Source organism: Palaemon carinicauda, chromosome 1 (genome assembly GCF_036898095.1).
Source record: "Palaemon carinicauda isolate YSFRI2023 chromosome 1, ASM3689809v2, whole genome shotgun sequence".
In the NCBI taxonomy this organism is placed as follows: domain Eukaryota; kingdom Metazoa; phylum Arthropoda; class Malacostraca; order Decapoda; family Palaemonidae; genus Palaemon; species Palaemon carinicauda.
In genome coordinates, this window is record NC_090725.1 from 264784701 (window position 1) to 264812424 (window position 27724).

A 27724-nucleotide genomic window follows, 5' to 3' on the forward strand; every position below is an offset into this window, starting at 1 on the left:
CTAGTTGGAAAAACAGGGTGCTATAAGCCCAGGGGCCACAACAAGGAAAATAGCCCAGTGAGGAAAGGAAACAAGGAAAAATAAAACATTTTGAGAATAGTAACACTAGAATAAATATTTTCTATACAAACTATAAAAACTTAACAAAACTAGAGAAAGAAATAAACTAAAATAGTATGTCCGAGTGAACCATCAAGCAAGGGAACTCTACCCCAAGACAGTGGAAGACCATGGTACAGAGGTTGCGGCACTACCCAAGACTAGAGAACAATGGTTTGATTTGGAAGTATCCTTCTAGAAGAGCTGCTTACCACAGCAAGAGTCTTTTATCCTTGCTAAGAGGAAAGCAGTCACTGAACAATTACAGTGCAGTAGTTATCCCCTTTGGTGAAGAAGAATTGTTTGACAATCTCAGTGTTGTCAGGTATGAGGACAGAGGAGAATCTGTAAAGAATAGGCCTGACTATTGGGTTTATGTGTAGGCAAAGGGAAAGTGAACCGTAACCAGAGAGAAGGATCCAGTGTAGTACTGTCTGGCCAGTCAAAGGACCCCATAACTCTAGCGGTAGTATCTCAATGGGTGACTGGTGCCCTGGCCAGCCTACTACCTACAAATGATAATAATGATAATAATAATAATAAGAAGAAGAAGAAGAAGAAGAAGAGGAAGAGTGAGATTGCGCGGACGCTGTAGTGCATGGGTGGTACAGTCTGCATGAGGTGGAAGTCGAAGCATAGGTGGTAAGTTCCCGAACTAGTATTTTGAAATGGCTGAATTGTCTCTGTACAAAGGTTAAAGGATAAACTTTTCAATGGATTGGTTTAATCACTTTCTAGTTAGATCCAATATATTCTGCACACACATTATTTGTAGGTATGGACTACCCATCTCTCTCTCTCTCTCTCTCCTCTCTCTCTCTCTCTCTCTCTCTATATATATATATATATATATATATATACATACACACACCCACACAAAAATGATGATAGATAGACATGGAGACAACACACACTTGTCTCCTGCGCAATTTCACACGGGTAACTGTCCTTTATATGTACTTTACTACATGCTATACTTTCATCGATATAACTTTGAATTGCTCATGAAAACCTGCAATCCATACCATACACTGTCAACATCCCAGACCGATTTCTTTCATAAATCCCAATGAGTTTCCCGTATCAGTCCCTCTGTCATCTGTCTCACTTTTTCAAGTAAAATCTTTCCCTGATACTGTATACCACGAGACATTGCTCCCCTATTATTTTGGTACTCACCTTTATCATCTTCACTTTTATACTACAGGCCTTTTCCACAGTTGAACTTACTTTACAGACCCTGGTCAGCCACTCATACTTTCACCACCTTGCTACAACATATTACCTGTAATCCTATCAACTTCTGGTGACTATCTTTTCTTAAATCTTTTAATAACCTTTCTCACACCACATCAGTCACTTTCATATCCATTCGTTGGCTTCACTAACCGTTTTAAGTCCTGTATCCCCCAATTCTTTCTCTCTACCATCTTCCACACGACAAATATTCAAAACACTCATTCAACCCGACTGCATCTGCTTCTGACAGTACCCCTTTAAATGGATTTTTGAAGTGGAGATCCACTATGTATTAACCTCTCTGCATTTACTTCCATGACCTTATTCATTTCCCTGGTTTTTGTTTCTGATAATCCTTTGCTCACACTTTCTTCTTAACTACATTATCCACCTTATTATTTGCCTGGACTTGTTCTATTCTTCCTTCATGTAGTTGCTCGTCAAATAATCCAATTTTTACTTTCACAAACCTTTTATCTCTTCATTCCACCACTTTTGTTTTTATTGTACCTCCAGACTTTTCTATACCCACAAAGACTCCCTGTGGACTTAACTATAAAATTTTAAAATCTACACCTACCCTCCCTCTTCGCTTTCTTTAATATAAATCTCTGTTCGTTCATTTGTTCCAAATGCATTTTCTTCAATTCAGCTTAACCAGCTCACTTTTAAATATTCTTACAATATTATTATAATTTTTTTTGTCGCATATTTCTCTCCAAATTGTTTGTATGCAGTATTGGTTTTTACTTCAAGCTACTAAATACCAGACATATCTCCAACCACTCAACTTGTTATCATTGCCCACATTCATCACTCATGTATTTCCTCTGTAATGAGACAATTTATCGAAATATTCCCCCTCTCTCTCTCTCTCTCTCTCTCTCTCTCTCTCTCTCTCTCTCTCTCTCTACACCTATATCAATCCATCTATTTACTGTATATTATACATTTTACATTTTACCCCGTGTGTCTATCTTTATTCACATATCTATCTATCTATCTATCTACCATGATTGAATACCCCAACAACTAAAGCCTCCAAGAGAGAGAGAGAGAGAGAGAGAGAGAGAGAGAGAGAGAGAGAGAGAGAGGGGGGGGGGGGAATTGGTTAGGTTTCCATATTTGTCCTCCTGAACAAAAATAACAAGGCTAATGTGCTCTATGTGTATATCAAGTTAGTTGTGCAACAAGCATATCGAAACACGATTTCAAGCGATCAGGTCAATAAGAGAGAGAGGGCCCGGGAGAAAGAAAATTAAAGAGAAACAGGTGAAGAGAAAGAAGATAGAAGTAAGACCAGGTAGCAGTTCCTCTTTGGTTTTACTCAGCGCCTGCAGTTGGGAGGCGAAGGTGAGGTGTCATAAGATAGAGAGAAGAGGACTGATAGATTGGGTAGCTTTTGTTGCTTTAACCAATACTTGTTTTTGGGTACAGTATTATTAATAACCTTCCAGGTAACACTAGTACGTAGCATAGTGATTAATTGTTCTCCTGGCGTTTGAATTTCCTTGATAAGTGAATGGTAATTATATGAAGCATATCTTTTTACAACTATCTATTGTCTTAAATATATCTGACCATTATTGATGGTACTGTACAAACTTATCCTCCCAGTAGAAACTGGAAATCTAGGATGAGGAAACTGCTAAAAGTGTACTATATTACACTATACACTAATGGAAGAAACTATGCACAAATCACACCCAAATCAATTGGAAGAATACATAACATGTGTCATGGGAAAACGGGGTAAATATTAGATAGGGAGAAGTGGGGATATATCAACCTACTCACATTTCCCCCATCCTAACATAGGTGGCCTCAGTGTTGCAAAGCTCCCCTTCTCTAGTATGGCCCATGAATCCTGTGGCCAGTGTGATCTAAAGAAAAAGGGGTAATTATTTTTTTAATAAAATATTTACTGCTATAAAAATTATAGAAGAGCACGGGAGAAGATTTCTATTATGAAAAGCAGCTTTTCCTACAATAAATCGTAAGCTTTCAATGAATTTGACCTTTATTTCCACTGCAAATAAGCTGTTCTATCGCTATAGACCCCTCCTTCCCGACGGACACAAGCTGGAACCTGGGACTTTTCGTGTGCGATAATAGAACAAAACAAGATTATTTGACGCTTTTGAGATTTGTAGAAGGCCAAAGAACCTAACAAACCCACTTAACCTAACCTAACAGTTCATAGGTCACAGACCTAGCCAGGTGGGAGGGGCAAGTCCTCCTAAACCCCCCCCCCCTCCCTTTCCCAGGTCACAAGCTAAAACTATATCACAAATAAATCCTTACATTATGATAAAGTAAATCATAAGTACTTACAATATGATAAAGTAACCACAAATAAATCCATACATTATGATAAAGTAAATCATAAATAAATCCTTACATTATGAGAAAATAATCTGAAATAGATCCTTACAACATAGTAAAGTAATCATAAATAAATCTTTAAAATATAATAAAGTAAATTGCAAATAAATCCTTACATTATGAGAAAGTAATCACCAAGAAATCCTTACATTATGATAAAGTAAATCACAAATAAACCCTGACCTTGTGATTGACACGTACATTTTTTTTTGTCAATTTTTACAGAAGTGTTGTAGTAAAAAAATGTGGTGGTCTTCCCTAAAAGCCAAGTCATAATCACACTTAGGACACTTTAACCTTTGAGGGATAACCCTTTAAAAATGATTCACTACACCAGGAGTACCATGATACTCAACGTGAAATTTGGCTATAGTATCGAAATAGCCATAATGGCAGCCATTACACTTTGTCATGTTGGGCTTCATAACACACCCGACACGTAACACAGCTACAAAGGAACTGAAGAGTTTTATTAAGAAAACGGGGTGTGGCACTGAACGTTGTGTCACTGAACAGCCTATGTCAGACTCAAGCATACATACATGCACAAATATGGTAAACGTCATCATATGGTAGGGGAAGGAAGTAGGTGCGCAGGAAGAATGAACTCATAATCACGCAGCAAGTAGGATGGCTTGTGTGCAGGAAAAATAAACTCAAAATCGCACAAGAAGCTATACACAAATGCACAAACGGGGAGCAGAAATGTCTAACTTCTGAAATGTAAACAAAAGGGTGAAATAAATATTTCCGGGTAAGAGGATCCCCATATTTTGTGCAATTTTTTGTGCATTTATTGTGTGTCCCATAGAATAATGTATGGAGAAGAAAAGGTCAGTTTTACCATTATTTATCGATTTGGCAGAAATTTTCCCCACCCAAAACACCCGGTTCCCATTGGGTGGCCTCCATTACCATTGGATATATTAGAGTATATCTTATTAACTATTTATATGCGTTGGAAATAAAGGTAATTTTCAAAGAGAATAAGTTTTTCTATATACAACCCAATTTTTTTATTTGTAAATCTTTTCCCGTGTATTTCTGTAATAATACCGTGCCTTTTTACATGGGATTTGAACATTTTTGATAATGATTTCTGGCTGAAATCCATAGGTTTTGTGTTATGGTGGGTTGTCTACCGAGTAATATTAATGAAATATGGTCAAAACACTGGAGAGTTTGTTTACCAGGACTTCCGGACGCATAGAAGACCTGACTTTCCATCCCATTTTTTATGGAGTTGTTCATAACAGTGTTTATGGTATTGCAAATACCTCCTTACTTAATTGAGCTAATGATTTGTGCTCACTTTGCTCACAATTAAATATTATCTCACTGCTGCAGTGTTTTGGCAAGCGGAGCATGTTTCGCTCTGTGTGTTAGGCCCGTGGGCTAGTATTTCAGTGGTGATCATCAATTATACAAACTTAGAATATGATTACAGTATATCTGTTATTATTACCCAGTGTTTCGTGGTTATTGGTTTAAACAAATGTACTAGTAATGTTTTGTTAAAATAGGACATTTAAAAGTAATTTGTATTTGTTCCGTAACTGAAATACAAAGCACGCTATTTAATATGGGTAATTACTTTCGGCGTAACTGAAATGACCAGCCATTAGAATTTTAACGAGGGTTTACTACCCCACCGCTAGTTAGCGGGGGTTAGGGAGGGTAGCTTGCTACCCCCCCCCCCCCACCATACACACACCTGTGCTGAGCTCACTTTGCTCTCGGCTCGGGTGCTAGACGGACATGTTCGCTGTCACCCTCGCCTTCTCTGACAGCCATTACTAATCTTTTGTTTGCTTTTTCTTTGACAGTGTGTTTGTGAAGTTGGCCTCTGCGATGCGTAAGTGTCCGGGTTTACCTGACCGCCCTTGTGGTACTTATATGTCGGCGGTCGACACGGACCAACACACCTTGTGTCCTTACTGTAGGGGCCAACGGTATGATAAGAGTAACGTCGTATGTGGTGAGTGTAGGGAGTGTTCTACCTCCCAGTGGGAGAGGTTTTCCCGGCGCCGAAAGAAGTCCAGGCGGGATATTTCTCCTTTGAAGATTTCTTTGAAAGGAGAAAATCCCAAGGGCTCTTCTTCCGTGCCCCAAACCTCCTCCGAAGCTCTCACTCGATTGGTTTCTTCCGAGAAGCTGTCGAGTGGTAGCGTAGGCCACAGTTCTGTTGACCGATCTCGGGGTTTGGGAGAGGGAGTTGCCTCCCATAGCGAGGCAGCTCCTCCTCCTCCTCCCCCGGGGGAGGATTTAATTTCCAATGTCATTGTAACTAATAATGATTTGTTGCAGTTTTGGGCTTCCTTGGGGCTTGAGGGTTCACTATCCAAGGAAGCCTTGTTTGACATGATCAAATTGGGAGCAGCTGTCAAACAATCGCCGACTTTAGCAGAGGTTGATCCTCTGTCTATCGTCGACGTTGTTGTGGCAGAGGCTTCTAATGAGTTGTATCAAACCTCTGCTCCTGATGTTGCTGATGTAGCTGAAGGCTTAGTTCCCCCCTCCGAACATCCTTCGAGGGAGGAACTAAGTCTAACGGTCTCTCCTGCCGGTGATTCTCCCCCTCGGGGGAGTTCACTAATAGAGACTCCTCTTCGGAGGACTGCTGGTCAGCCTGTTGACCCCACGGCCCCCAGAGGGCGTATAAGGCGTAAAGCCCGCCTTCCTCTTCGCTGTAGAGGACTTCCTTCACCTCACAAGGGTGTTAGGAGGCTCCTCTTTGGCTCGTCATCTCCGCAGTCCGCCACAGAGGAACCTCGCCGTCGTTCACCGACTCTGCCAGCTACATCCCTGGACCTCACCGCAGATCGTTCGCGATCTCCTTCGGTGGAAGGTCATCCTTGCAAAGGACACGCCGACCTTCCACCCGCCAGACCTGCTTACCTGCTGTCGCCGTTCCTGGCCGCTAATGCGCTGTGGGCGCCCACGAACTCTTTTTTTTAAACGGGCATCGGTCCCTGCGGGGCACAAGGGACTTTCTCACATTGTGACTAAGTCCCTTACGCGCCATCGTTCACCTGCGCGCAAGTGCTCTCCAGCTGCTGTTCCTGTTATAGCGCACCAGTGCTCACCTGCGCGCCAGCGCTCACCTACGCACCAGCGCTCACCTACGCGCCAGCGTTCACCTGTGCGCTAACGCTCTCCTGCTCGCCAGCGCGCCACTGCGCGCCCTCATCCTGATGCGTGCCATGCGGGCCCATGATCTCCTGCGCGCCTTCGCTCGCCTGCGTGCCAGCGCTCGCCTGCGCGCCAGCGCTCTCCTTCGCGCCAGCGCTCACCTGCGCGCCAGCGCTCACCTGTGCGCTAACGCTCTCCTGCTCGTCAGCGCGCCACCGCGCGCCCTCATCCTGATGCGTGCCATGCGCGCCCACGATCTCCTGCGCACCAGCGCTCGCCTGCGCGCCAGCGCTCTCCTACGCGCCAGCACTCTCCTGCGCCCCAGCGCTCTCCTACGCACCAGCACTCTCCTGCATGCCCACAATCTTCGGATCTGGACGCAGAGGGGAAGGTAATTTCTTCCCCTGCTCGCCAGCGCGCCATCCTTCACCTACGCGCCATCGCGTGGCCTGCGCGCCCTCCTGTTGTTGTTCTTGATGTGCGACCTCATGCGCGCCCGCGTGCGCGTGCCCAACGATATCGCCCTCACGGGCTCCTCGAGATCCTGCGCGCGCGAACAATTGCCTTTGCGCGCTAGCGCTTATTGAGCTTGCTGCGTGCCCTCTGCTTTCACCAGAACGCGCCCCTGTGTGCCATCGATCGCCCACGCGCCATCGCTCGCCCACGTGCCAACGCGCTCCCTCGCCCGCGCGCCATCACTCACCCGCGCGCCATCACTCACCCGCGCGCCATCACTCACCCGCGCGCCATCACTCACCCGCGCGCCATCACTCACCCGCGCGCCATCACTCACCCGCGCGCCCACACCCGATTCAGGCAAAATTCCATCGCGCGAGAGCCAGCGCGATCCCACGCGCGAGGTTGCAAGACAACGTACGGCCAGGTCATCGGCAGCCCCCCCTCGCTAGCGCAGAATAGAGCGCTCGCCGGAGGGAGGGAGAACTCCGAATAGGTCCAGGAACTTTCCTTCTTCTTTTCAGGCAGACCCTGATTTGGTAACTCCTCCTAAGGATCGAACGATCCCCTTCCCTTCAGAGGGAGTATCTGACAGCGCAGCTGTCAGTTGGCAGCCCGGGTTTGGGTTCCTTGCCTGAGCGGTCGTACAGGCTTTTAAGCCTGTTGTCTCTGAGCTGGGCCACAAATCAGTGGCAGTTTCGACTCCCCTGAAGAGGAAGAGAGGAGTAGCTGACGTGGTGACTTCTCCAAGGGCAATGTTGACTCCTCGGAAGTCTTTGAGGAAGGCCTCCTCCCCCCCCTGACTTTCTCTCCCTCCCCTTCAGACGAAGATTTCCCGTCCTCAGGGGAGTCACGTGAGGTGAGGCGTTCCCCCATCGCACCAATGAGGGTAACCCCACCTCGCGCAGAGAAGTCTTCTCGGGTAGGGGTGGAGAAGAGCCTCCCACCATCACTGTTGGAGTCCTGTATCCCTCCCAGGAGGGAGTCGAAGGACTCCAAGACTATTCCGAAGTCATCCTCAAGGATTAGACCAGAGCCAGCCAAGCCCTCGGAGAACGTCCACGAGTCCCCCCAAGAAGAGCCTTTGGGGACAGGAGACTTCGCTGCCAGCCCTTCAGGAGGAGAGCTACAGGAGTCAGAGCATGCGTTCTGGCAGGTTCTGACCCCTATGAGGAATCTCAATGGGTTCGCGGACCCAGAGATTCCTCCTCGTGAGGGCAAGGACACGGTCTTGGACCGTGTCTTTGGTACTCAAAAACCCTCTAGGGCCAGTGCAGCTTTGCCCTGGTCCCAAGGGGTTAAGAGTGCCAGAGATAAGGTCAAGGGCCAGCTCTCCGAGCTTGCCTCCTTCAGCCGTTCCAGTGCCGGTAACAAACTCCTCCCGCCTCCTCGTGTCCATCAGAGGAGGTACTTTGACATCATGGAGGAGACTTGTTTAGCTCTTCCTTTACACCACTCTTTGGAAGAGCTTACCAGGGGAGTCCCTCTAGAGAGACTCTCCACCCGGCAAGTGTCTTTCTCGGCTACGGAGATCCTCAGCCAGGAGAAGGTGGCGAAGTGTGCCATGCAGGCAACTTCGTGGCTGGACATCTGGCTAGGGTCTCTGGGCATCCTGTTACGATCTGAGGACTTGTCCAAGGAGTGCCAGGAGGGCCATGGAGGCCTTTCTACTTTCAGGCACTCGTACCATTGAGTTTCTAGCCCACCAGTTCTCGAACTTGTGGGCTAATACCATCTTGAAGCGTCGAGATGCGGTGTCTGAGAGATTCCACCAGAAGGTCCCCAGCGCCGAGATCAGCAGGCTCAGACATTCTTCCATCTTGGGGAGGAATCTGTTTGAGCCTAAGGACGAGGAGCAGGCGGCTGAGAGGTGGAGGAAGTCCAACCAGGACTCTCTCCTACATAGGGCTTTAACATCAAAGCCCTATAAACCTCCAACAACCCAGCAACCACGCCCTACCAAGACCACGAAACCGGCAGCTGCAGCAAAGACAACGGTGTCAAAGCCCTTTCCTGCCAAGGACAAGAAAGGCAAAAAGTCGTCCAGGGGAGGGAAAAATCCTAGAGGGAGTGGCCGAGGTCGCAAACGCTACGAATGGCAGTCCCCCTGCATGTCCACCAGTGGGGGGATGCCTACAAAGTTGCGCAAGCAGGTGGCAGCAACTCGGGGTCGATTCCTGGACAATTTCCGTAATCAGTCAAGGATATCGCGTCCCGTTCATAACATCTCTACCTCCCCTGACAGCGAATCCAGTGGCGTTGAGCTCCCTTGCTATGGGATCGGCAAGGGAGAAAGCCCTTCGGGCAGAAGTCCAGACCATCTTGAAGTAGGGCGCTCTCCAAGAAGTCGTCGACGGGTCCCCAGGCTTCTTCAGTCGACTCTTTCTTGTAAAGAAGGCGTCTGGAGGCTGGAGAGCAGTCATCGACCTCTCAGCTCTGAACAGGTTTGTCAAGCAGACCTCGTTCAGCATGGAGACGGCAGACACGGTCAGACTTGCAGTGAGACCTCAAGACTTCATGTGTACACTGAACCTGAAGGACGCGCACTTCCAGATCCCAGTCCATCCGTCTTCAAGGAAGTACTTAAGATTCAGCCTAGACAACAAGATCTACCAGTTCAAGGTGCTGTGTTTAGGTCTCAACACAGTACCTCAGGTTTTCACCAGAGTGTTCACCCTGATATCGTCGTGGGCACAGGATCGGCATCCGTCTCCTCCGTTATCTGGATGACTGGCTGATCCTAGTAGACTCGGAGTCAGCCCTTCTTCGATACCGAGAAAAACTTCTGGGACTTTGCCAAGATCTGGGGATCATGGTAAATCTCGAGAAGTCTTCTCTGCTTCCTACTCAAAGACTGGTATATCTAGGCATGATCATAGACACCAATCTCCACAAAGCCTTCCCATCAGACGACAGGATAACAAGGCTGAGGAGGGTCGCGAGTCCTTTCCTCAGAGGGGAAGAACTCCCAGCCCAATCGTGGTTACGTCTCCTCGGTCACCTCTCATCCTTGGCCCGTCTAGTTCCCAACGGTCGCCTCAGAATGAGATCTCTGCAATGGCGACTCAAGTCCCGGTGGATTCAAGGACACGATTCCCCGGACATCATGATCACTATGGGTCCTGCGGAACGGACGGATCTTCAGTGGTGGGTGACAGACGAGAACCTACGAAGAGGAGTGGATCTTCTCGTCCTGCCCCCGGATTTGATGCTGTTTTCGGACGCCTCAAAGAAAGGGTGGGGGGCCCACGTTCTGCACCACAGGACGTCAGGCCTGTGGTCAGAATCAGAAAAGTGCCTCCATATAAATCTGCTAGAAATGAAGGCCGTATTCCTGGTCCTTCAACAGTTACAATGTTACCTGGCGGGTCACTCTGTGGTGGTGATGAGCGACAACACCACAGTAGTGGCTTACATCAACAAGCAGGGAGGTACCTTTTCAGAGCAGCTATCCCATCTCGCAGTAGAGATACTGAGATGAACCGAAGTCCACTCAATTCCACTATCGGCTCGCTTCATTCCAGGCAAGAGGAATGTGCTCGCCGACAGTCTGAGCAGAGCGTCTCAGATAGTGAGTACCGAGTGGTCTTTGGATCATCTAGTAGACAACAAAGTTCTGACTTTGTGGGGTTCCCCGACTGTGGATCTGTTTGCTACAGCGCTGAACTTCAAACTCCCGCTGAACTTCAAACTCCCGCTGAACTTCAAACTCCCGCTGTACTGCTCCCCAGTCCCGGATCCCAAGGCACTCTGGCAAGATGCCTTCCAACAACGGTGGGACAACATCGACGTATACGCCTTTCCCCCGTTCTGTCTGATGAGGAGGGTACTCAACAAGACCAGAATATCGGTCAATCTCTCGATGACCCTTACAGTATAGCTCCACTATGGCATCACGCGGAATGGTTTCCAGACCTTCTGCAACTCCTAATGGAACCTCCGAGAGAACTCCCTCCACAACACGAGCTACTCAAACAACCACACGCCAACATCTTTCACAAAGCCGTAGCTTCGCTTTGACTTCACGCCTGGAGACTATCCAGCATCTCCTCGCAGAGAGAGGATTTTCGCAACAGGTTGCGAAGAGGATGTCTGGACACCTGCGAAGGTCCTCCGCAGGGATCTACCAGACAGAGTTGAGAGTTTTCTGGGGTTGGTGTCGTGGAAGGGGTATCTCTCCACTCGATGCCACTATTCCAGCAATAGCGGAGTTCTTCGTGTATTTGCGAGAAGAAATGCACCTTTCAGTCTCGGCAGTGAAAGGCTATCGCTCGGCCTTAAGTCTAGCCTTCAGGCTCAAAGGAGTGGACATTTCTTCTTCGCTGGAACTTTCCCTACTCATACGAAGTTATGAACTTACCTGCCCTCAGTCGGAAGTGAGACCTCCTCCATGGAACGTGACTTGGAAGACTGTGTTCCTACTAGCTTTGGCCTCGGCCAAGCGAGTCAGTGAACTTCATGGTCTCTCGTATGACATCGCCCATTCAAGGGGAAGGAGGGAGGTAACGTTCAGATTCGTCCCTGAGTTTGTTGCTAAGACTCAGATTCCGGGAGTGCCGGACCCTCGGTTCAACTCTTTCCAGGTTTCGAGTCTTCGTTCTGTAACAGATGACCCAGACCATCTCCTACTGTGCCCAGTAAGGAGTCTGAGGCTATATCTCAAAAGAACGGCTGCAGTTCGTCCCCAAGTGCAGGAATTGTTTGTGAGCACTGGGAGGACAAAGAGGAGGGTTACCAAGAATACTATCTCGGCATGGATTCGTAGGGTAATCCATCTATCCCTGAATCCTGACCCTCCTCCGTCACGTCGCCCTAGAGCACATGATGTCAGGGGCGTAGCTACGTCCCTGGCCTTCAAAAAGAACTTCTCAGTGACGCAGGTTCTACAAGCAGGGGTGTGGGAGCGTCAGACGACCTTCACAGCCCACTACCTGCAAGACGTGACCCACAGGAGGCTCGATACGTTCTCTATCGGCCCTGTGGTGGCTGCACAACAGCTGGTTTAAACCTCAGGCTCCTTAATGGACAAGTAGCAGAAGGTTGAGGTCATTGTTACCCGGTTTTAGTCTGTATGAATGAAAAGGTTTGTCTGGCCCTTATTCTTTTCTTCATCCTCCCCTCTTTTGGGGAAAGCAGCATCCTGGGTTCTCTGCACAGCTGACCTCGAACCACTGCAGGTAAACCATGCCTCCTTGTGTTCCTAGTATTAAGCTAATACTGTCACGTCCCCATACCCTGACAAGGTGGTATTGGGAGAGTCCTAGCCTAAAGTTTCCATCTAAAGGACTTAGGTCAACTTCCTAGGATGAGTCACTCTTCAAACCTTCAGACACAGCTTACGTAGGCCGCAGCCCTTGCACAGCAAGGTGCTAGCGAGGTGCAGGGACTCCTTATTGTAAAGTGCTGACACACTCAGATACTGAGTCCCCGGGCAAAGCCAAAAGCCAGTACTGGCTGGGACTTACCACCCTTCCTAAGGGTTGAGTCACCCATATTAAATAGCGTGGTTTATATTTCAGTTACGGATCAAATGACAAATTCGTAAGTAATTTGTATTTTTCCTAACTATACAAACCTTAGCTATTTAATCAAACTTGCCCGCCAGCCCTATCCCCCGTGAAGTCCTACCTTTAAGCAAAGTGAGCTCAGCACAGGTGTGTGCGAGGCGGGAGGGGGGGGGGTGGTTAGCAAGCTACCCCTCCCTACCCCCCCACTAACTAGCGGTGGGGTAGCAAACCCTCGTTAAAATTCTAATGGCTCGTCATTTCAACTACGCCGAAAGTAATTACCCATATTAAATAGCTAAGGTTTGTATAGTTAAGAAAAATACAAATTACCTACGAATTTGTCATTTTTATAAAATTTTAAGTGCCATATTCCAGCTTCGTCGTTATTTTTCTCCTATTTAAAGGATTCAGGTTTGTATAGATATGAAAATGTGAATTACCTCCAAATTCGTAATTTTTAAGAAATTTATTATAAGTCAGGAAATTTTATTCTAGAGGTGTGGCTATGAAAAAACGTTCGGCCAGTGATAGTGGGAGTGAGAAAGATGAGACAGGAATTAAATATTCGTTACGAACACTACAGGACAATCTTGATAATTTGGCCGAGTTACAGCAAGAACATAGGCAGGTAATAACTTTGAATAATTTTCTTTTCTGTGCCTTGTACTGTATGATGAAAATGTAGTAGAGCATGTTAGTATTTATCCTAGTTCATTTTATTATGGCTCATTGCTTAGATGCTCATAATCCTTATAATGTTAATTTTATATTGATTTTTGTTAATATTTTTTATGATTAGATTCATGGATTTATGGATTGTTTATTGTATAGAAATAATAGCCAATCTATAAGTAATTACTGTAGTTCATCCAGATGTACAATGTAACATATTTAAATCTTTAAAGTTTTGAACTTTAATTTTTTTTTAAATTATACATGTTCATATGAATTACAAAATATCCTTCCTTTCACTAATGGCAAATTCCTGCATTATGGCTCCTTTGCACAGGATAAATAAAATTCAAATCATACTAATGTTGTCCTAAGTGTCATATTCTGTTAATAAAGTCTTACCTGTGAGCACATAGCTATTATCAATGAAGTGCGACCATCTCATCATTAAAAAGAAACACTTATTGTACCTACGCTCATAGAAACCTGCTGTCCTTTAAGTTGAGAATATTTTTCAGCGGGATCTGGAAACAGCCGTTGAAATCGTTAATGAATAAATAAGGATGGGGTGAGCAAGGACCTGGAGTTCTGCCCAACACCTGTCTGTAACTATTCACTTATATTTTCAGCCACAACAAGTACAGACGTACTGTTGCGCCCTTAATTGAACTTTTCATTTTGTTTTTCTTTTTCTGTTAGGAGGTGAATGCTAGCTGTAGATTACTATGGTTGTGAAACATGAAATACGTACCCACCAGGGACTTGTGGTCTTTACTTCTGGTTTTTGTTAAACTGACTGTAGATCCACTATCCCTTTATGTTCCTTGCTATGGGCACACAGTAGTTGTTTTTAATCATTCTCACCTGCAGAGTGTAGGTCGTAGTCTCCTATGTAGTGAGAGTAGGCTTTGAGTTGTAGGAAGTGAGCTGAGTCTTCTCTGGTGTCTTTCTGGGCGCTGACACCGAGTTTGTCTTTTGATTCTTCCTCCTGTTCACTCAGTGTGTCTGCTACTCCTCAGGGAGTATGCTCCAAGAGCGAGGAGCCCTAGGAGCTACATCAGTGGGCTTTTCGGGTTCTAGTAATGTGTAGAGTTCCCCTAGTGATCTCCACATCCCATCAGAGGTTGGAGGCTTTTCCCTGTATGTGCATACTGCTGACAACAAGTTTGACCTGAGGAAGGCTTGGGCTCCTTAGGTCTTTCAGGTAGGCCCTCTATGACTTGCTTAGGGAGCTGGTACCTAAGGCTACCTCTCTCCTGGTGTTCCCAGTGACAATGTCTCCCTGGGTAATGCCAGTGGGGGAAGGAGCGGTCAGCGTTTCCCCTGTGGTTCCACCACCTTAAGCCCAGGAATAGCAAATGCTCATAATGCAACACTGGTAACAGCCACTGCGGTGTTCAAAGGTGTCATACTCTAGGTTGGCCCTTGATTGAAAGGCATTGTCCACTTAGTGTTCCCCATGCATCTCCCCTGACCCAGTCACCAATGTGCTGTTGTAATACCCAAGAGTTGAAATTAAGAAAAATACATATTACTTTTATTTATTTATTTTTTTTTTTTTTGAGAATTTAATTATCTATAGTTTATACCCATAATTATGGTAATACGCTCAATCTACCTCCTAATGGGCTTATACTGTATCTTGTATTTTAGGTGTGTACAACACCCTACACAGTAGATGAATTAGTATAAGCCCAGTTTATGTATACTATAATATTTCCTGAGAACTGACTGGCAAACGTCAGGACCGATTGCCCTGGAATATTGTTTGTGACTGTTTAGAGTTGGGTTTAGACTCTGTCAACCCTGTTATATGAGGAAGGACATTTTTGGGAAAGCAGAGGTGTCACTTGTAGTCTTTATGATGAGTTGGAAGGAGGTTAGTTTTCGCCCTTTTGTGTTTGTGTGAGTTAGTGTGTGTTAGTTTGTGAACAGCTTCCTGGCCACAATTTTAACTGTAGAGTAATGAAACCTGTAGGGATTAACTGTTATATAAAAAGCTGGAAATGATTAAATTTTTGAAGCTGAAGGTCAATGTTCAAAGTCACAGTCAAGAAAAATGTCGAATTCACGTAATCAGGCATGAGTTTGAACATTGTCGTCACAGAGACTTCAGACTTGGCTCATATTTGAAAGTATGAATCCCACGCCAATAAATACATGTTAAGGTCAAAGATCAAGGTTGCGTCCAAGGTCAAGATCAAGCAAAAGGCCAAATTTCGGTCAAACATACGGGCACAATTTTAATCGTAAAATAATGAAACTTGTAGGGATTTTAAACTGTTATCTAGAGAGCTGGAAATGATTAGATTTTGGAAGGTGAAAGGTCGAGGTCACGGACGAGCAAAATGTCCATATCACATAATCAGCCATAAATTTGGACATCCTTGTCATAGAGACTACAAACTTGATTCATATTTTAGAGTATGAAAATCTATGCCAACAAGAAATACACTTCCATGGTGGAGGTCTGCACTCTACTGAGTGCCCCACTAGTTCTATATCTGTGTTGGGTTAGAGTTTTTGTGGAAAGAAGTAAATAGCGACCAGAATTGATTTAACCCAATGACCTAAGTCATGGTAGTTTCTGTTAAGAGTGTTTCAGTTGACTGGCATTGGAATTGCTTTATCATGACAGTTGTGGGTGTTCTTGTAATTATGTTTGTGTAATTATATCTGCATCCCATCTTATTCATTGCATATCTATTTAAAAGGCACTTCTCCCAATTTTGGGGGATAGCTGACATCAAACAAATGAACAAAAGGGGACCTTTCCTCTCTCTGCTCCTCCCAGCCTGAGGAGGAATTCAGTCGAGTTTGGCTGGTACTGCTATGGTGCCACAGCCCACCCTTCTCCATTATCCACCACAGATGAAGTTTCATTCACTGAATCCTGTACTGCTGCTACCTCCCCGGTCACCAAGGCGCCGGAGGAAGCAGCAGAGCCTACCGAAACTGTCACAATCGCTTGTCATTCATTCCTATTTCTAGCATTTTCTCTCGCCTCTCTCACATCTATCCTCCTATCACCCATCCATCCACCCAAACCTTGGCCTTCTCCCATCAACTCTTGCATTCATCACCTTCTTTAGCAGACAGCCACTTTCCATTCTCTTAACATGGCCAAACCACTTCAACACATTCATATCCACTCTAACCTCAAAATCCTTTCTTTCACCCGTTCTCACCCTCACTACTTCGTTTCTAACTCAATCTGATTGAGATACACCAGCCATACTCCTCAGACACATCATCCTAAACACATTCAATTTCTGTCTCTCCGTCACTTTTATTCCCCACAACTCGTATCCATACATCACAGGTGGTACAATCACTTTCTCCTACAGAACTCCTCTCTACTTTCATGCCTAACCCTCTATTCTTTACCCCTCCCTTCACTGCCCCCAACACTTTGCATCCTTCATTCACTCTCTGACGTACATCTACTTCCACTTCACCATTTGCTGTAACAACATACCCCAAGTACTTAAAGTGATCTACTCTCCATGACATTCAACCTCGCACCACCCTCCCTTCTCATACATCTCATAATCATACTCTTACCCAAATTAACTCTCAACTTCCTTCTCTCACATACCCTTCCAAACTCTGTCACTAATCGACCAAGCTTCTCTTCCAAGTCTGTAACCAGTACAGTATCATCCGCAAGCAACACCTGGTTTACTTCCCATTCATGATCACTCGTCTATCAGTTTCATCCTCGACCAAGCACTCGAGCATTCACCTCTCTCACCACTCCATCAACATACAAGTTGAACAACCATGGCAACATCACACATATCTGTCTCAGCCCCACTCTCACTGGAAACCACTCGCCACTTCATTTCCTATCATTCGTTGTATGTAAATGATTTGCCTATGGAAGTTTTCACCTTCTATAATTTTGTGAGACTCTCCTTGTATTATTTACTTACTCTGTGAGGGCCTTGTGTGATTCTTCAGTGTTTGAATAATATTGTAATTTTTTTGTTTTTATGATAAAAGGTTGTCATGGTAGCTACAGATATTTTCTCTATTTGAGAAATTTAGTTTGTTCCGTAACTGGAATAGAAACCTATGCTATTTATTAGTGGTATTACTTTCAGCGAAGCTGAAAAGAATACGCTTAATAAATAGTAAAGGTTTGTATCATTAGGAAATATACAAATTATCTCCAAATTTGTCATGTTTTCTTTAATTTTGCATTGATTTTTTTTTTTTTATATAATTTGCTTTGTTTACTCCTCTACTATATTAACCTTACCCAGATTTCTGAGTATTGATATAAAATAGATGACATTACTGTACCTTAGGATAATTTATCTAGGTCTGAATCTTCAAAACCTAAAATTTTAGCTATATTGACAACTCAGGTACCTCCTATTCTGTTCCTCCATTGGCAACACTGATGGCTGAACTGGAGCTCTTGTTTTAGTCCGATGCCTTGGATCTGAGACAGGTTCTCATCTGGAATCCGAGGGCATTTCGGTCCGATGGTCCCTGGAGAGAGGGACCATTCCTGGGAGTCTGAGCATCTTGTGTGGGACATTGAGTCAGGTCTTCCCAGGTTCCCCGGTTCTTGAGTCTCTGTTCTTGGCTGTCATTTCGTCGGGGTCGACTAGTCTCAGTTGGACCCTGGGCAGGAGGTATAGGATGTTTTGAGGAGCTGGCATGTCTCAGTTGTTTTGTTCGCCACTCCTCCTTTGAGTATCAGTGTCAGGTTTGCGTTGCTCCATTTCAGGATCCCTGGAGCATCGAGTTTGCTAAACCAAGGAGTGCTCCTTGTTTTGGCTCTCCTCCAGTCTCTCGTTTGAGCTGTCTTTGAGGTAGGGTGATCCGTCTCCTTTCTTTGCCCCTTTTAAGCCTCGAAAGAGCAGTTTTCCATCTTTTTGGAGATCCTCGTGGTACCTCCAGTTCGTCTGTCAGAGAGCAGCAGTTTTCTCTGTAACTCTGTTTTTCCCATTCCTCTAGAGTCTCTTTGTGCCTCGTTTTCTTGCTTAGAGACTGTCAGGTGGTTCTCTGTGGTCAGGAAAGTTTTTCTTCCTGGGTCTCTGACAGTTGGCTCTAGCCAGATGTGTGTCCACTCGCCAATCATTACAAGCTTGCTTGGTATTCAGACATTGCTTCCAGGCTCAAGGTCTTTTGAGTCCTTGTCTTAAGTTTGCAGTTTTCTTGGACCTTCTCCACTTGGACAAGGTCTTTGTACCTTTTGCATTTAGTTTGGCTTTCATGATTAGGTGAGATCCCCAGAGTTTTCTGTTCCTCTTGTCCTCATGGATCTGGTTCAGTCTCTGGTGAGGCAGGTGGCTTTTTGTAGCACTAGTTTCCATGCCAGTGCATATGGGATCCGTTATGACCCTGCTCATGTCTCAAGGGTAGTTGAAGTGCCCTAGCGTTCTCCTTTGGGGTCGTAGTCGCTGTCTCTTCGGGCCCTCTTCCCTCTAGTGCTAGTCTCACTTGTCGAAACAGGTGGCACCATTTTGCTATTATCTTTTTTCAGGCTCCATTGGGAGGTATGGTCTCCCTCCATGGTCGCCTAAAGGAAGTCTAGGAAATGAGTCATGGTGCTCATTTTTGCGGTCTCTGCTGGCAAGATCTTTCTTCTAGGCTTCACTGGTGTCTTGTCATGAGAGTGTGCAAGCTTCTGGTTCTCATCTGCCATTTACCTAGGTGGATACAGGACCTAGTTTGCCCTATCTTCTGGAATTTGTTGTGAAGATGGAGGCATTTTTGCTTTTGTATCCCAGGTTTCTCCCTTGATACTCCTGGCTGTCTTCATGGGCAGCATGGAGTTTGCTTGCTTGTTACTTGGTCTGTGGTGGCCTTCTCTCTCTCTGAGATGTCTTCACTTATTGTTTGTGCCTCCTTGCAAGGTCTTGAGCCCATTGACTGAGAGGATTATTCTCCCTTCTGAGCAACTTGTTTTCTTTGACTGGGGGTCTTGGTCTTGATTTTGGTTTTGTGAAGGTCAGGCGCCAAGAGCACACAGTGATTGATCGATCGCTACACCAGTCGTTTTTATAAGGAACATCCCTGTCACCAGAGTGCTTGAGGTGGCTGTCTCCATTCTGTCTTCTCCTTCTGTTATATGAGTGATGTCTACAGGCTTTTAGTGACCTTGCTCCTTAGGCCCGTCGTTGATATCAAGGTAGGTGGTCAAACTTGAGACTTTGGTCACTTTGTCCCCCATTGGTGGAGGCTGCCTTTTTTTGTGTGAACATAATGGTGAGCTAAGGTTACGATAGGATGCCATACTTTTGGACTTTGGTTGCTTGGCCTTCATATGGCTTAGCCTGGGTATGGGTTGGTCATGATGGTTGGGGTAGAGTTAGTTATTCTTGATTGACTATTTGTCCATTGATTTTCCCAGTGTTTTTGCCCCCTTCAGTCGTATGCTGGTTTCCAGCGTTAGTTGTAGGGTGAGTGGGGGTGTCATGCCACTGACACTCTTCTTACAACTATGTCACCAATTACTCTTTGCCTCTTGTGTCTCAACGTCAGTTGTTCATGTAAGAGAGGTGGTAATTAGTAGTACAGGTCTTCGTGCTGGTGCCATTGGCCTGCATTGTGAAACTCCCCAATGTTTGCCTAATACTAGACCGGCCGGACTGACTAGGAACTCTTATCCTTGTGACTGAGCCACCTTCTACCTGATCCTCTCTCCTCTTGGCAACAGTTCCCCTGAAAGTTAGATGACATGTGGTAATGCTGGTGTGTGATGGTGCACTTGGGCTGCGTTGTGATAACCCCCCAATGTCACCAGACACTAACCCAGTAAGGTGGTTTTGACTGCCACCTGCTTTATGCCCTTCTCTCTTCCCTCTTGGCTTTGGCCATTCACAAGAGACAGGTAGCATTTAGTATTGCTGGTATTGGTGCTGGCAGCATTGGACTGTTTTGTGATAATCCCCCCCTTCTCAATGTTTGCCTGACACTATACCGACTCAATATGCCCCTGGTTTGGTCCTGGGAGGCATGCATCAGGAACAGAGAAAACTTGAATCTACATCAGCAAGTTTTTTAGGATTGGTAGAGTGTGAGGTGATTGCCATACTCCAGCATGTGCTGGAAGCTCTTCCTTGCAGATTGCTGACATTGAGTGACATAAAGAAAGCTATGCATCCTTTAGATTTTCAGATGTGACTGCGTGTATTTTTTTTAAAGCACTGTTAGCTAAGGCTGCCTTATCTCCAGTATCTTTAGTGCCAGTGACCCCAGTGATTGCCAGTATGATTCCAGTTACCCCAGTGGTTTTCTTGCAGTGCACTGGAACCCAAGATGATGTAAAGAAGGCTCCTGCACCTGTGTTATGGCTGTGCCTAAGCATAAATTTGTGGGTAAGAAGCCATGGGCCATTATAAAACCCCAGGTGCCAATCTCCCCTATGCTAATTTCTCACTGCCGATCTCCCCTATGCCAATTTCTCACTGCTGATCTCCCCTATGCCAATTTCTCACTGCTGATCTGCCCTATGCCAATTGTTTCAGTGCAGCTCACAGCACTTCCTTTTTATGCCGGAGACCCCAGCCCCAGTGTCTATATTACGAGGGCCAGTGACTGTGTGTTCCACTTCTCCTGTGAGTGTTCCCCAGTGTTGTGGTTCATGTTAGAGCAACCTGTGAGCTTTTGTCCCTATGGGAGCTTTGTTTTCGATGGTCACTCTGATCTAGACTTCTCTACTTGCAGAGCTTGAGGGAATGATTATTATGAGAAGGAATTGAGGTCTCTCATCTCCAGATCTTCATCCTGGTCCTCCTCTTCTTCAGACACTGCTTCTAATAATAAGAATAAGAAGGCCAGTTGTGGTTGCAAGGATAGAGCTTTTGACATCACCTCTCCTTTGGGTAGATGGATGCCACCCAGGTGGTCCCCCACTTCTGTGCCACGGCCCCAAGTTGCCGTGGCCAGTGTTTCCCTCGTTAACCCAGCAGCCAGGTGGGATGGAGGTGCGTGGCCCTGTGCAGGCATACATGCACCTTCTGTTGGCTGTGAGAAGAGCTTGGGTGCTCTCCTTCACCAGCTGACAGCCATGTACTGATGGTTTTGGGGTTGCAGTAATTATGCCAATGTTCCCTCTCCACTTTGATGAACAGAAGGAAGGGTATGAGGTACTTATTCTGTCCCTGCCTCGGTTGGTTCAAGAGATTTTCCTCTCCCACATAATTGGTGTGTCATCAGTCCCCAATTACATTGCAGGATCTGTCTTCAAGTCAACACTCGCTGCTGAACCCTCTACCCCTGTATGGTAGAAGGATACTGACGATCCTATTGCCTCGCAGGTACCGGACCGTGGCCTAGTACAAACGGAAGCTGAGAACCTGTAATCATAGTGTTCATTTGTGGATATTCTTGCACTCATTTATGGGTGCAATAAAGTGGATGAGGCAACCTGGGCACTGACATCAGGTAAGACCTCAGTTATTGATTGGCACATCTGTGCTCCTCAAGGGTTGAGACCTATGGAGCTGCTATGGTCAAATTTTACTAGTTTAGCCCTGGATTGATTGTCGAGATAACAATCAAATCTGTAGATCTGATAACGCTCTCACTTCCAGTCAGTCAATCCTGATCCTGTCAACATCACTGAAAGCACTGGCTTTGCTGTCAGGGGTGAAACATGTAGAATAATGCGCTTAAAGTCATTCGAGATGGGTCTCTATGCTTCTATCGTGACTCTTCCTGGTGAATAAGTTAACAAAACGTATGAGACCAGTCATTGTCCTCTCTCTTCTGAACCAGTTTGTTGTACAAATGAAGTTAAGGATGGAAATGGTATAGTCTGTACTGAGTTTCATCAAAGAAGGAATCATACTTTTAGTGGATCTAAAGTATGTGTACTTTCAAGAGCCCATTCATCAGTCCTCCTCTTCTTTATCAATGGCACGGTTTACCAGTTCAAGACTTTGTCCCGGACTGTGTACTGCTCCCCAGATGTCCATTTGAGTGATCACGGTTGAGAGGTTGGACTCAATCACACTTAGAGTCTGAAGCATTTGCAATTAGACGGGCAATGGAGTATTAAAGCAGCAAATAAACAACACAGTCTTCTTCAATTCTTCAAGTGAGCATACTCACAAATCCATCATTTTGTTCTTGGTCCTGTGGTGGTGGCTTTACTACTTATGTAGACAGCCTAGCTCCCACATGGGACAGAAAGCATCTTGTCTAAAGTAACATGTTCGATGTAAGTCTGGAGGGAAGGTAGATTTAGTTGCTCATTTGCTTGTTTTTTCCTTCCCTTTACTTGAGGATGAAACATTTGTACCATTACACATTGGATCTGACATTGATGCTGATAAGCTACATTTTTTTAGTAACATTTTTATTAGACTTTTTTATTTCCTTGGGAAAGATGATGGAATGAATACATATCCATTGACCATTGTACTCCTGGTATTTCATTTCACACTGTCTCTCCCCTTCAGGAGAGAAAGATTCCTTATCAACTGTAACAGGTACTAATCAAGTATTACCAACCTACTCATCCCTATGATGGACTGGTTGGAGGTTGCTGGAGTTATTCACTTTGCTTCCATATGGGATGAGGGTAACTGGCATTTTCCAGGGAAGAAAAAGAACCAACCAGTTTTATTCTAAGGGGACTTCTTACCCACCAATAGACTAGTGTCCCAATTTCAAAGGATAAAAGCTTTGAATGTGTGTAGGAATAAATACAAAATTTTAAAAGTAATTTTTATTTTCCCGAGCTATACAAACCTGAGTCCTTTAAAATTAAACTTCTCACCTCAACCCACGTCTTAGTCCTGAGCCAAAGGTAAAAAGTTTAGTCTTTGGCACGAGAGTGGGCAGGAATTCTCAATTACACTCACCTGCTGTCAATAGCTATCTTGTTAACAATATTAATGGTAATTTTAGCTCTGTTGAAGGCATTCCGTATTTTATAGAAGTTGGTTATGTATACTTAGGAAAACCACAAATTACTTTTATAATTAATTTTTGGTGTATCCTGTTCAAGTGGCCTGTTGAATATTAAGCCATACTTGAATGGATGTTGTTTATTTATTGTTATTTTTATATATAGTACAATATTATCATTTCTAAAGGTGTATTATCATCAATATTATTACTTCTACAGTCAGTATTATACATGCTATATGCTGTGTTCCCCATTTTTTATACATATTTTTTGTAAATTTTTGATTAAATATAAATAAAAGCCTTTTTTAACATATTTGTTAGTATTAGCATACTGTATTACAATAATGATAAATCTTTAAATCTTGTTTTGGTGAATTACAGAAATTTGAATTGGTTGAGAAAGAATACAATCAGCTGACAAAGTTTAAAGATGATTACCTGCATCTTCAGAAAAGGCTTAGAACTCTTCCTGACAAAACATCTCATGAGGTAGGGATTATGAAAATTGGTTCATATTGAATTTTTAGAACACTAATTAATATTATACTTGATTCAGTATGTTATGTTGTGGTGTGAGTGAACTATTGTTTATATGATAGGTGTAAAGCCACAAGCTAAATTCAAGAAATGAAGGTGGTTTTTCTTAGCATGTCTTATGTATGTGGTAGTACTGTAGCTGGCAGTAATATTTGTGACTTATAAGTATAATTTTCCCCTATTGGGGAGAATGTGCTCCATTTGTTTTCTGGAAGGAAGAGATGTTGATGAAGGAAAGACAAGAGTGATGGAGTTTCAGAAGTGTTTGAAACAGGAAATGCAAGAATACATGAAGGGAGAATAGTATAGTATAAAGAAAAGGGTTTGTGTTATGAAGAAGCTTTTCTGTGTTAGTTCATTAAATACCTTTATAGTATTGGAAATTTCATGGCCAAAAAGTTTGTCATGCTTCAGTAGTTACAGAAGATTTTATCAGACAGATTTCTTACTTTGCACTGGAAGCTCTTGCTTGCTTTTTGGGGAAATGGCTTATTGCTAACAGTTATTGATTATATTATTCAAACCATTGATTTATATTTCTTGAATCATTGAGCTAATCAAAACATTTTGTTTTTGAATGAAGGAGGCGGCAAAATTTTGAAGTCAAAGATGTTGGAAAAGTAAATGTAAAGTCGCTATTAGGAATGAATATAAGGTAAAAAAAAGAAAAGTCAATTTTTTGTATTGCAAGAATGTACAGTATAATACTATAGTACATGCATATACAGGAGACATTGAAGACTGTTCCCAGCATCGTCACTTGTAAGGATAACAATAGTGATAGGCAGAGTATGTATAAGCGTATTCTATAGGTTTTTATTTTTTATTAAGGATTGCAAGAAGAATTACAGTAGTTATCTTCAGCATACAATTGTTTTTAATGAAACTAGTAACTGTTCAGTTCATACCTTCTATTTCCATTGCTTGTAAGTACTGTACAGTACAGTATATCATTTTAATCCTGTATGAATTTTACCTGTTCAGAGCCTCATACAGATTAAGAGCCTTCTATTAGGTCTGGGATCCCTACCCAGTGTTTGCCAAGAGGTTTTTTTTTTTTTTTATAAAAAGTACCCAAGGCATCGGGACTGGATTTAAGGCTAGATGTAGATGTTTTGATTCTAAACAAATTTACAGTACAGTTCCCATCAATTTTTTTTTAATGAAAACTACTCCCACGGATAAGGAGGATGGAAGTGTTTTTGAAAGACTCGTTAGATGCATTTACGTTTCTATTCATCCTGAATCAATAAGACTCCTTTGGTTTAAGAATGAATCAAATGTTTATCAGTTCAAGTACCCCTGTTTCGGCACTTGAACTCGTAACCAAGCCCTTAATAAGAAATGACAGGGCACTTTTGGTCAGAGAACGAGTAGGGATCTTAACCCCACAAAATAAATTAGGCACACTATCTCTACTATTCAAAGTTTAACCTTATTCGTAAAGTCCTTTTTTGCTCTGATAGGAGACAAGAGAAACAAAATCGTGTTACGTTCCCAAAATTAAACCTTAGAAAAGTGCTTGCAGTTCACTTGTGTGCTTAGCAAAGACCAATGCCAAAAAGAAAAGATGTTTAGATGCGAGATCTTTAACAATCTTGATGCCAACCCATAGAGAAAATTTCTTACCCTTTGATTGCCATGCCCTTTTCGGGTATGGAACAATTTTGATAAGCGCGCAAATGTTGTAAATTCATACGCTAGAGACCTCATTTGGTCTTTTTTCTACAATTGAATACACTAATCCTGCTGTGACCACATTATAGAATGATCTTCCAGGTAGTTGAATCGATGGTACATTAAAAGTTCAAATTTGCAACGAATGTTTTTATGTTGAACAGGCTGTCATAAGTCTCTTTTTATGGTTTATATATGAAAGAATATTTTAATGTTATTTTTAAAATATTTTATGTTGATTGTTCATTACCTCTCTTTGTAGTTTATTTCTTTTTATGTTTCTTTTCCTCACTGGACTATTTTTCCCTATTGGGGTCCTTGGCCTTATAGCATTCTGCTTTAACAAATAGGGTTGTAGCTTAGCTAATAATAGTAATAATAATAATGATGATAGTAATAATAATAATAATAATAATAATAATAATAATAATGATAATGATGATAATAATTGATAATAATTTTTAAATATTTAACTTAGCCGGTGAATATATAGCTGCAACTCTGTTGCTCGACAGACAAACTGTACAGAAAAAACTTGCCAGCGATCGCTATACAGGTTGCGGGTGTGCCCAACAGCGCCATCTGTCGACCAGATACCCAGCTCTATGTAAACAAAGACTCAATTTTCTCTCTGTCGAAGTGTCGACAAGATGTACTTTACTCGCTGTTGCTAAACTGGAGTTTTTCACATCTTATTGGTGAAGTACTATATTCTGGTTTTGAGCTTTCGCTGTGCAGGGTTTTTCTTCAAACAAATCCTTGAACTCTTTTTTGTAACGGATTCATTGTTGATGACTTAGATCGTTTTTGGAATTTTCCCTTGACCAATTCAAAATGGCTGACCCTTCTCAAGTTCCCAAATTTAGGAAATGCAATGCTAGGGACTGTTCTAGGCGTCTTCCGAAGGCTTCTATCGACCCTCACACTGTTTGTTCCAATTGTCGGGGTAAAACCTGTCAATTGGAAGATCGGTGTGAGGAGTGCGTGGGCCTTTCGGAATTCGATTTTATCGAATTTGAAAAGTACACACGCAGGCTAGAGAGAGATAGAGTTAGGAGAAGTTCCTCTAGGTCTATTGATGTTTCCTCTCCTCATGCCCCACAACCTATTCCTTCCCCTGTAGTGGTTGTTCCTAACCCCCCTCCTAGCACTCAGGAACCATCGATGGCTGACATGATGCGTGCCATCCAGGCTCTGGGTGAGAGAGTTGAGTCCCTTGCAAGTGACCGCAATCAGCTCATGGCGGATGTTAAGGAGCTTAAGTGCCAAAGTGCAGTGGGAAGTGCTAAAGTGCCAAGTGATAGTGTTGTGGACAGTGTTGCGCTTGAGGGTTCGTCTGTTCGTGCCTGTCGTCCTCCTAGTCCGGGACCTCTTGCAAGCTCCCAAGTCCAGGGGAGAAGCAATGTCGTACGACGCATGGGTTCGAGAGGCTTTAATCAGCGAACAGACGTTCCCTCCATGGTATCGGGCGTATCTCCCCAAGATCGCCCCTACCTACGTAAGACGAGAGAGCCCATTTATACCTCGTCGTCTGAAGGTGTTTCTCGTAAGAAACTTTGTACCAAGGTCTCACGACCTTTAAAACGTAAATCGGTCCCTTCAGGACAAGTCCAACGTCCCGGTTGTAGCCACTGGGTCAGTTCGGACTCGTTGCCGTCATCTGATGACTGCTCACCGCCTAAGAGAGGCAAAGCGGTACCGCTTCAGACACTAACACCGTCTGTCGCCGCACCTGCTCCCGTAGACCCTAAATGGACTTTGCTGCAAGACATGCAGTCCAAGCTTACGTCTTTGATGCAGGACTTTCATGCGGAGAAGGTTGCTGCCGTACCAGCAGCTAGTGCAGTACCTAGCCTACAACCTTCCAAGCGATCGGTTGTGCGTCCTGTTGACGCTGAGGTAACCTTCTCACGTACACCAGTTGAGGGGGTTCCTCCACCGATGCGATCCAGTGTGGGCTGCCAGCCGCATGTTGACGTTAAGCGACGCACGGAGGTTGTTGTTGACGTTTTGGACGTTCAACAACCATCAGAGGTGACTTGTTTTGACGCGGTGCGTCAACCTCCGCAACCCAGTGTGGTTTCCACTGCGCAACCCAGTCAGTCTAGACAGTCTCGGGTAGACGCTGTGCGTCCTCGCGC

The 27724-nt window shown here is 44.3% G+C and overlaps 1 protein-coding gene across 6 annotated transcripts in view; it reads left to right on the plus strand.

Moving 5' to 3' along the window:
* The first annotated feature begins 718 nt into the window (after positions 1-718).
* uri (unconventional prefoldin RPB5 interactor) overlaps positions 719-27724 on the plus strand; it is a 145294-nt gene continuing 118288 nt past the window's right edge. Inside the window, exons 1-3 of one of the 6 annotated variants that reach the window (XM_068390155.1) lie at positions 719-741; positions 13314-13446; positions 23751-23858. In XM_068390155.1, the coding sequence (XP_068246256.1) occupies positions 13324-13446; positions 23751-23858 (231 nt within the window). In that variant the 5' untranslated portion in view covers positions 719-741; positions 13314-13323. Of the gene's footprint in view, positions 742-2466; positions 2864-13313; positions 13447-23750; positions 23859-27724 lie in introns of those variants that run through there. The other 5 variants (XM_068390154.1, XM_068390153.1, XM_068390146.1 and 2 more) reach the window with 5 other exon arrangements.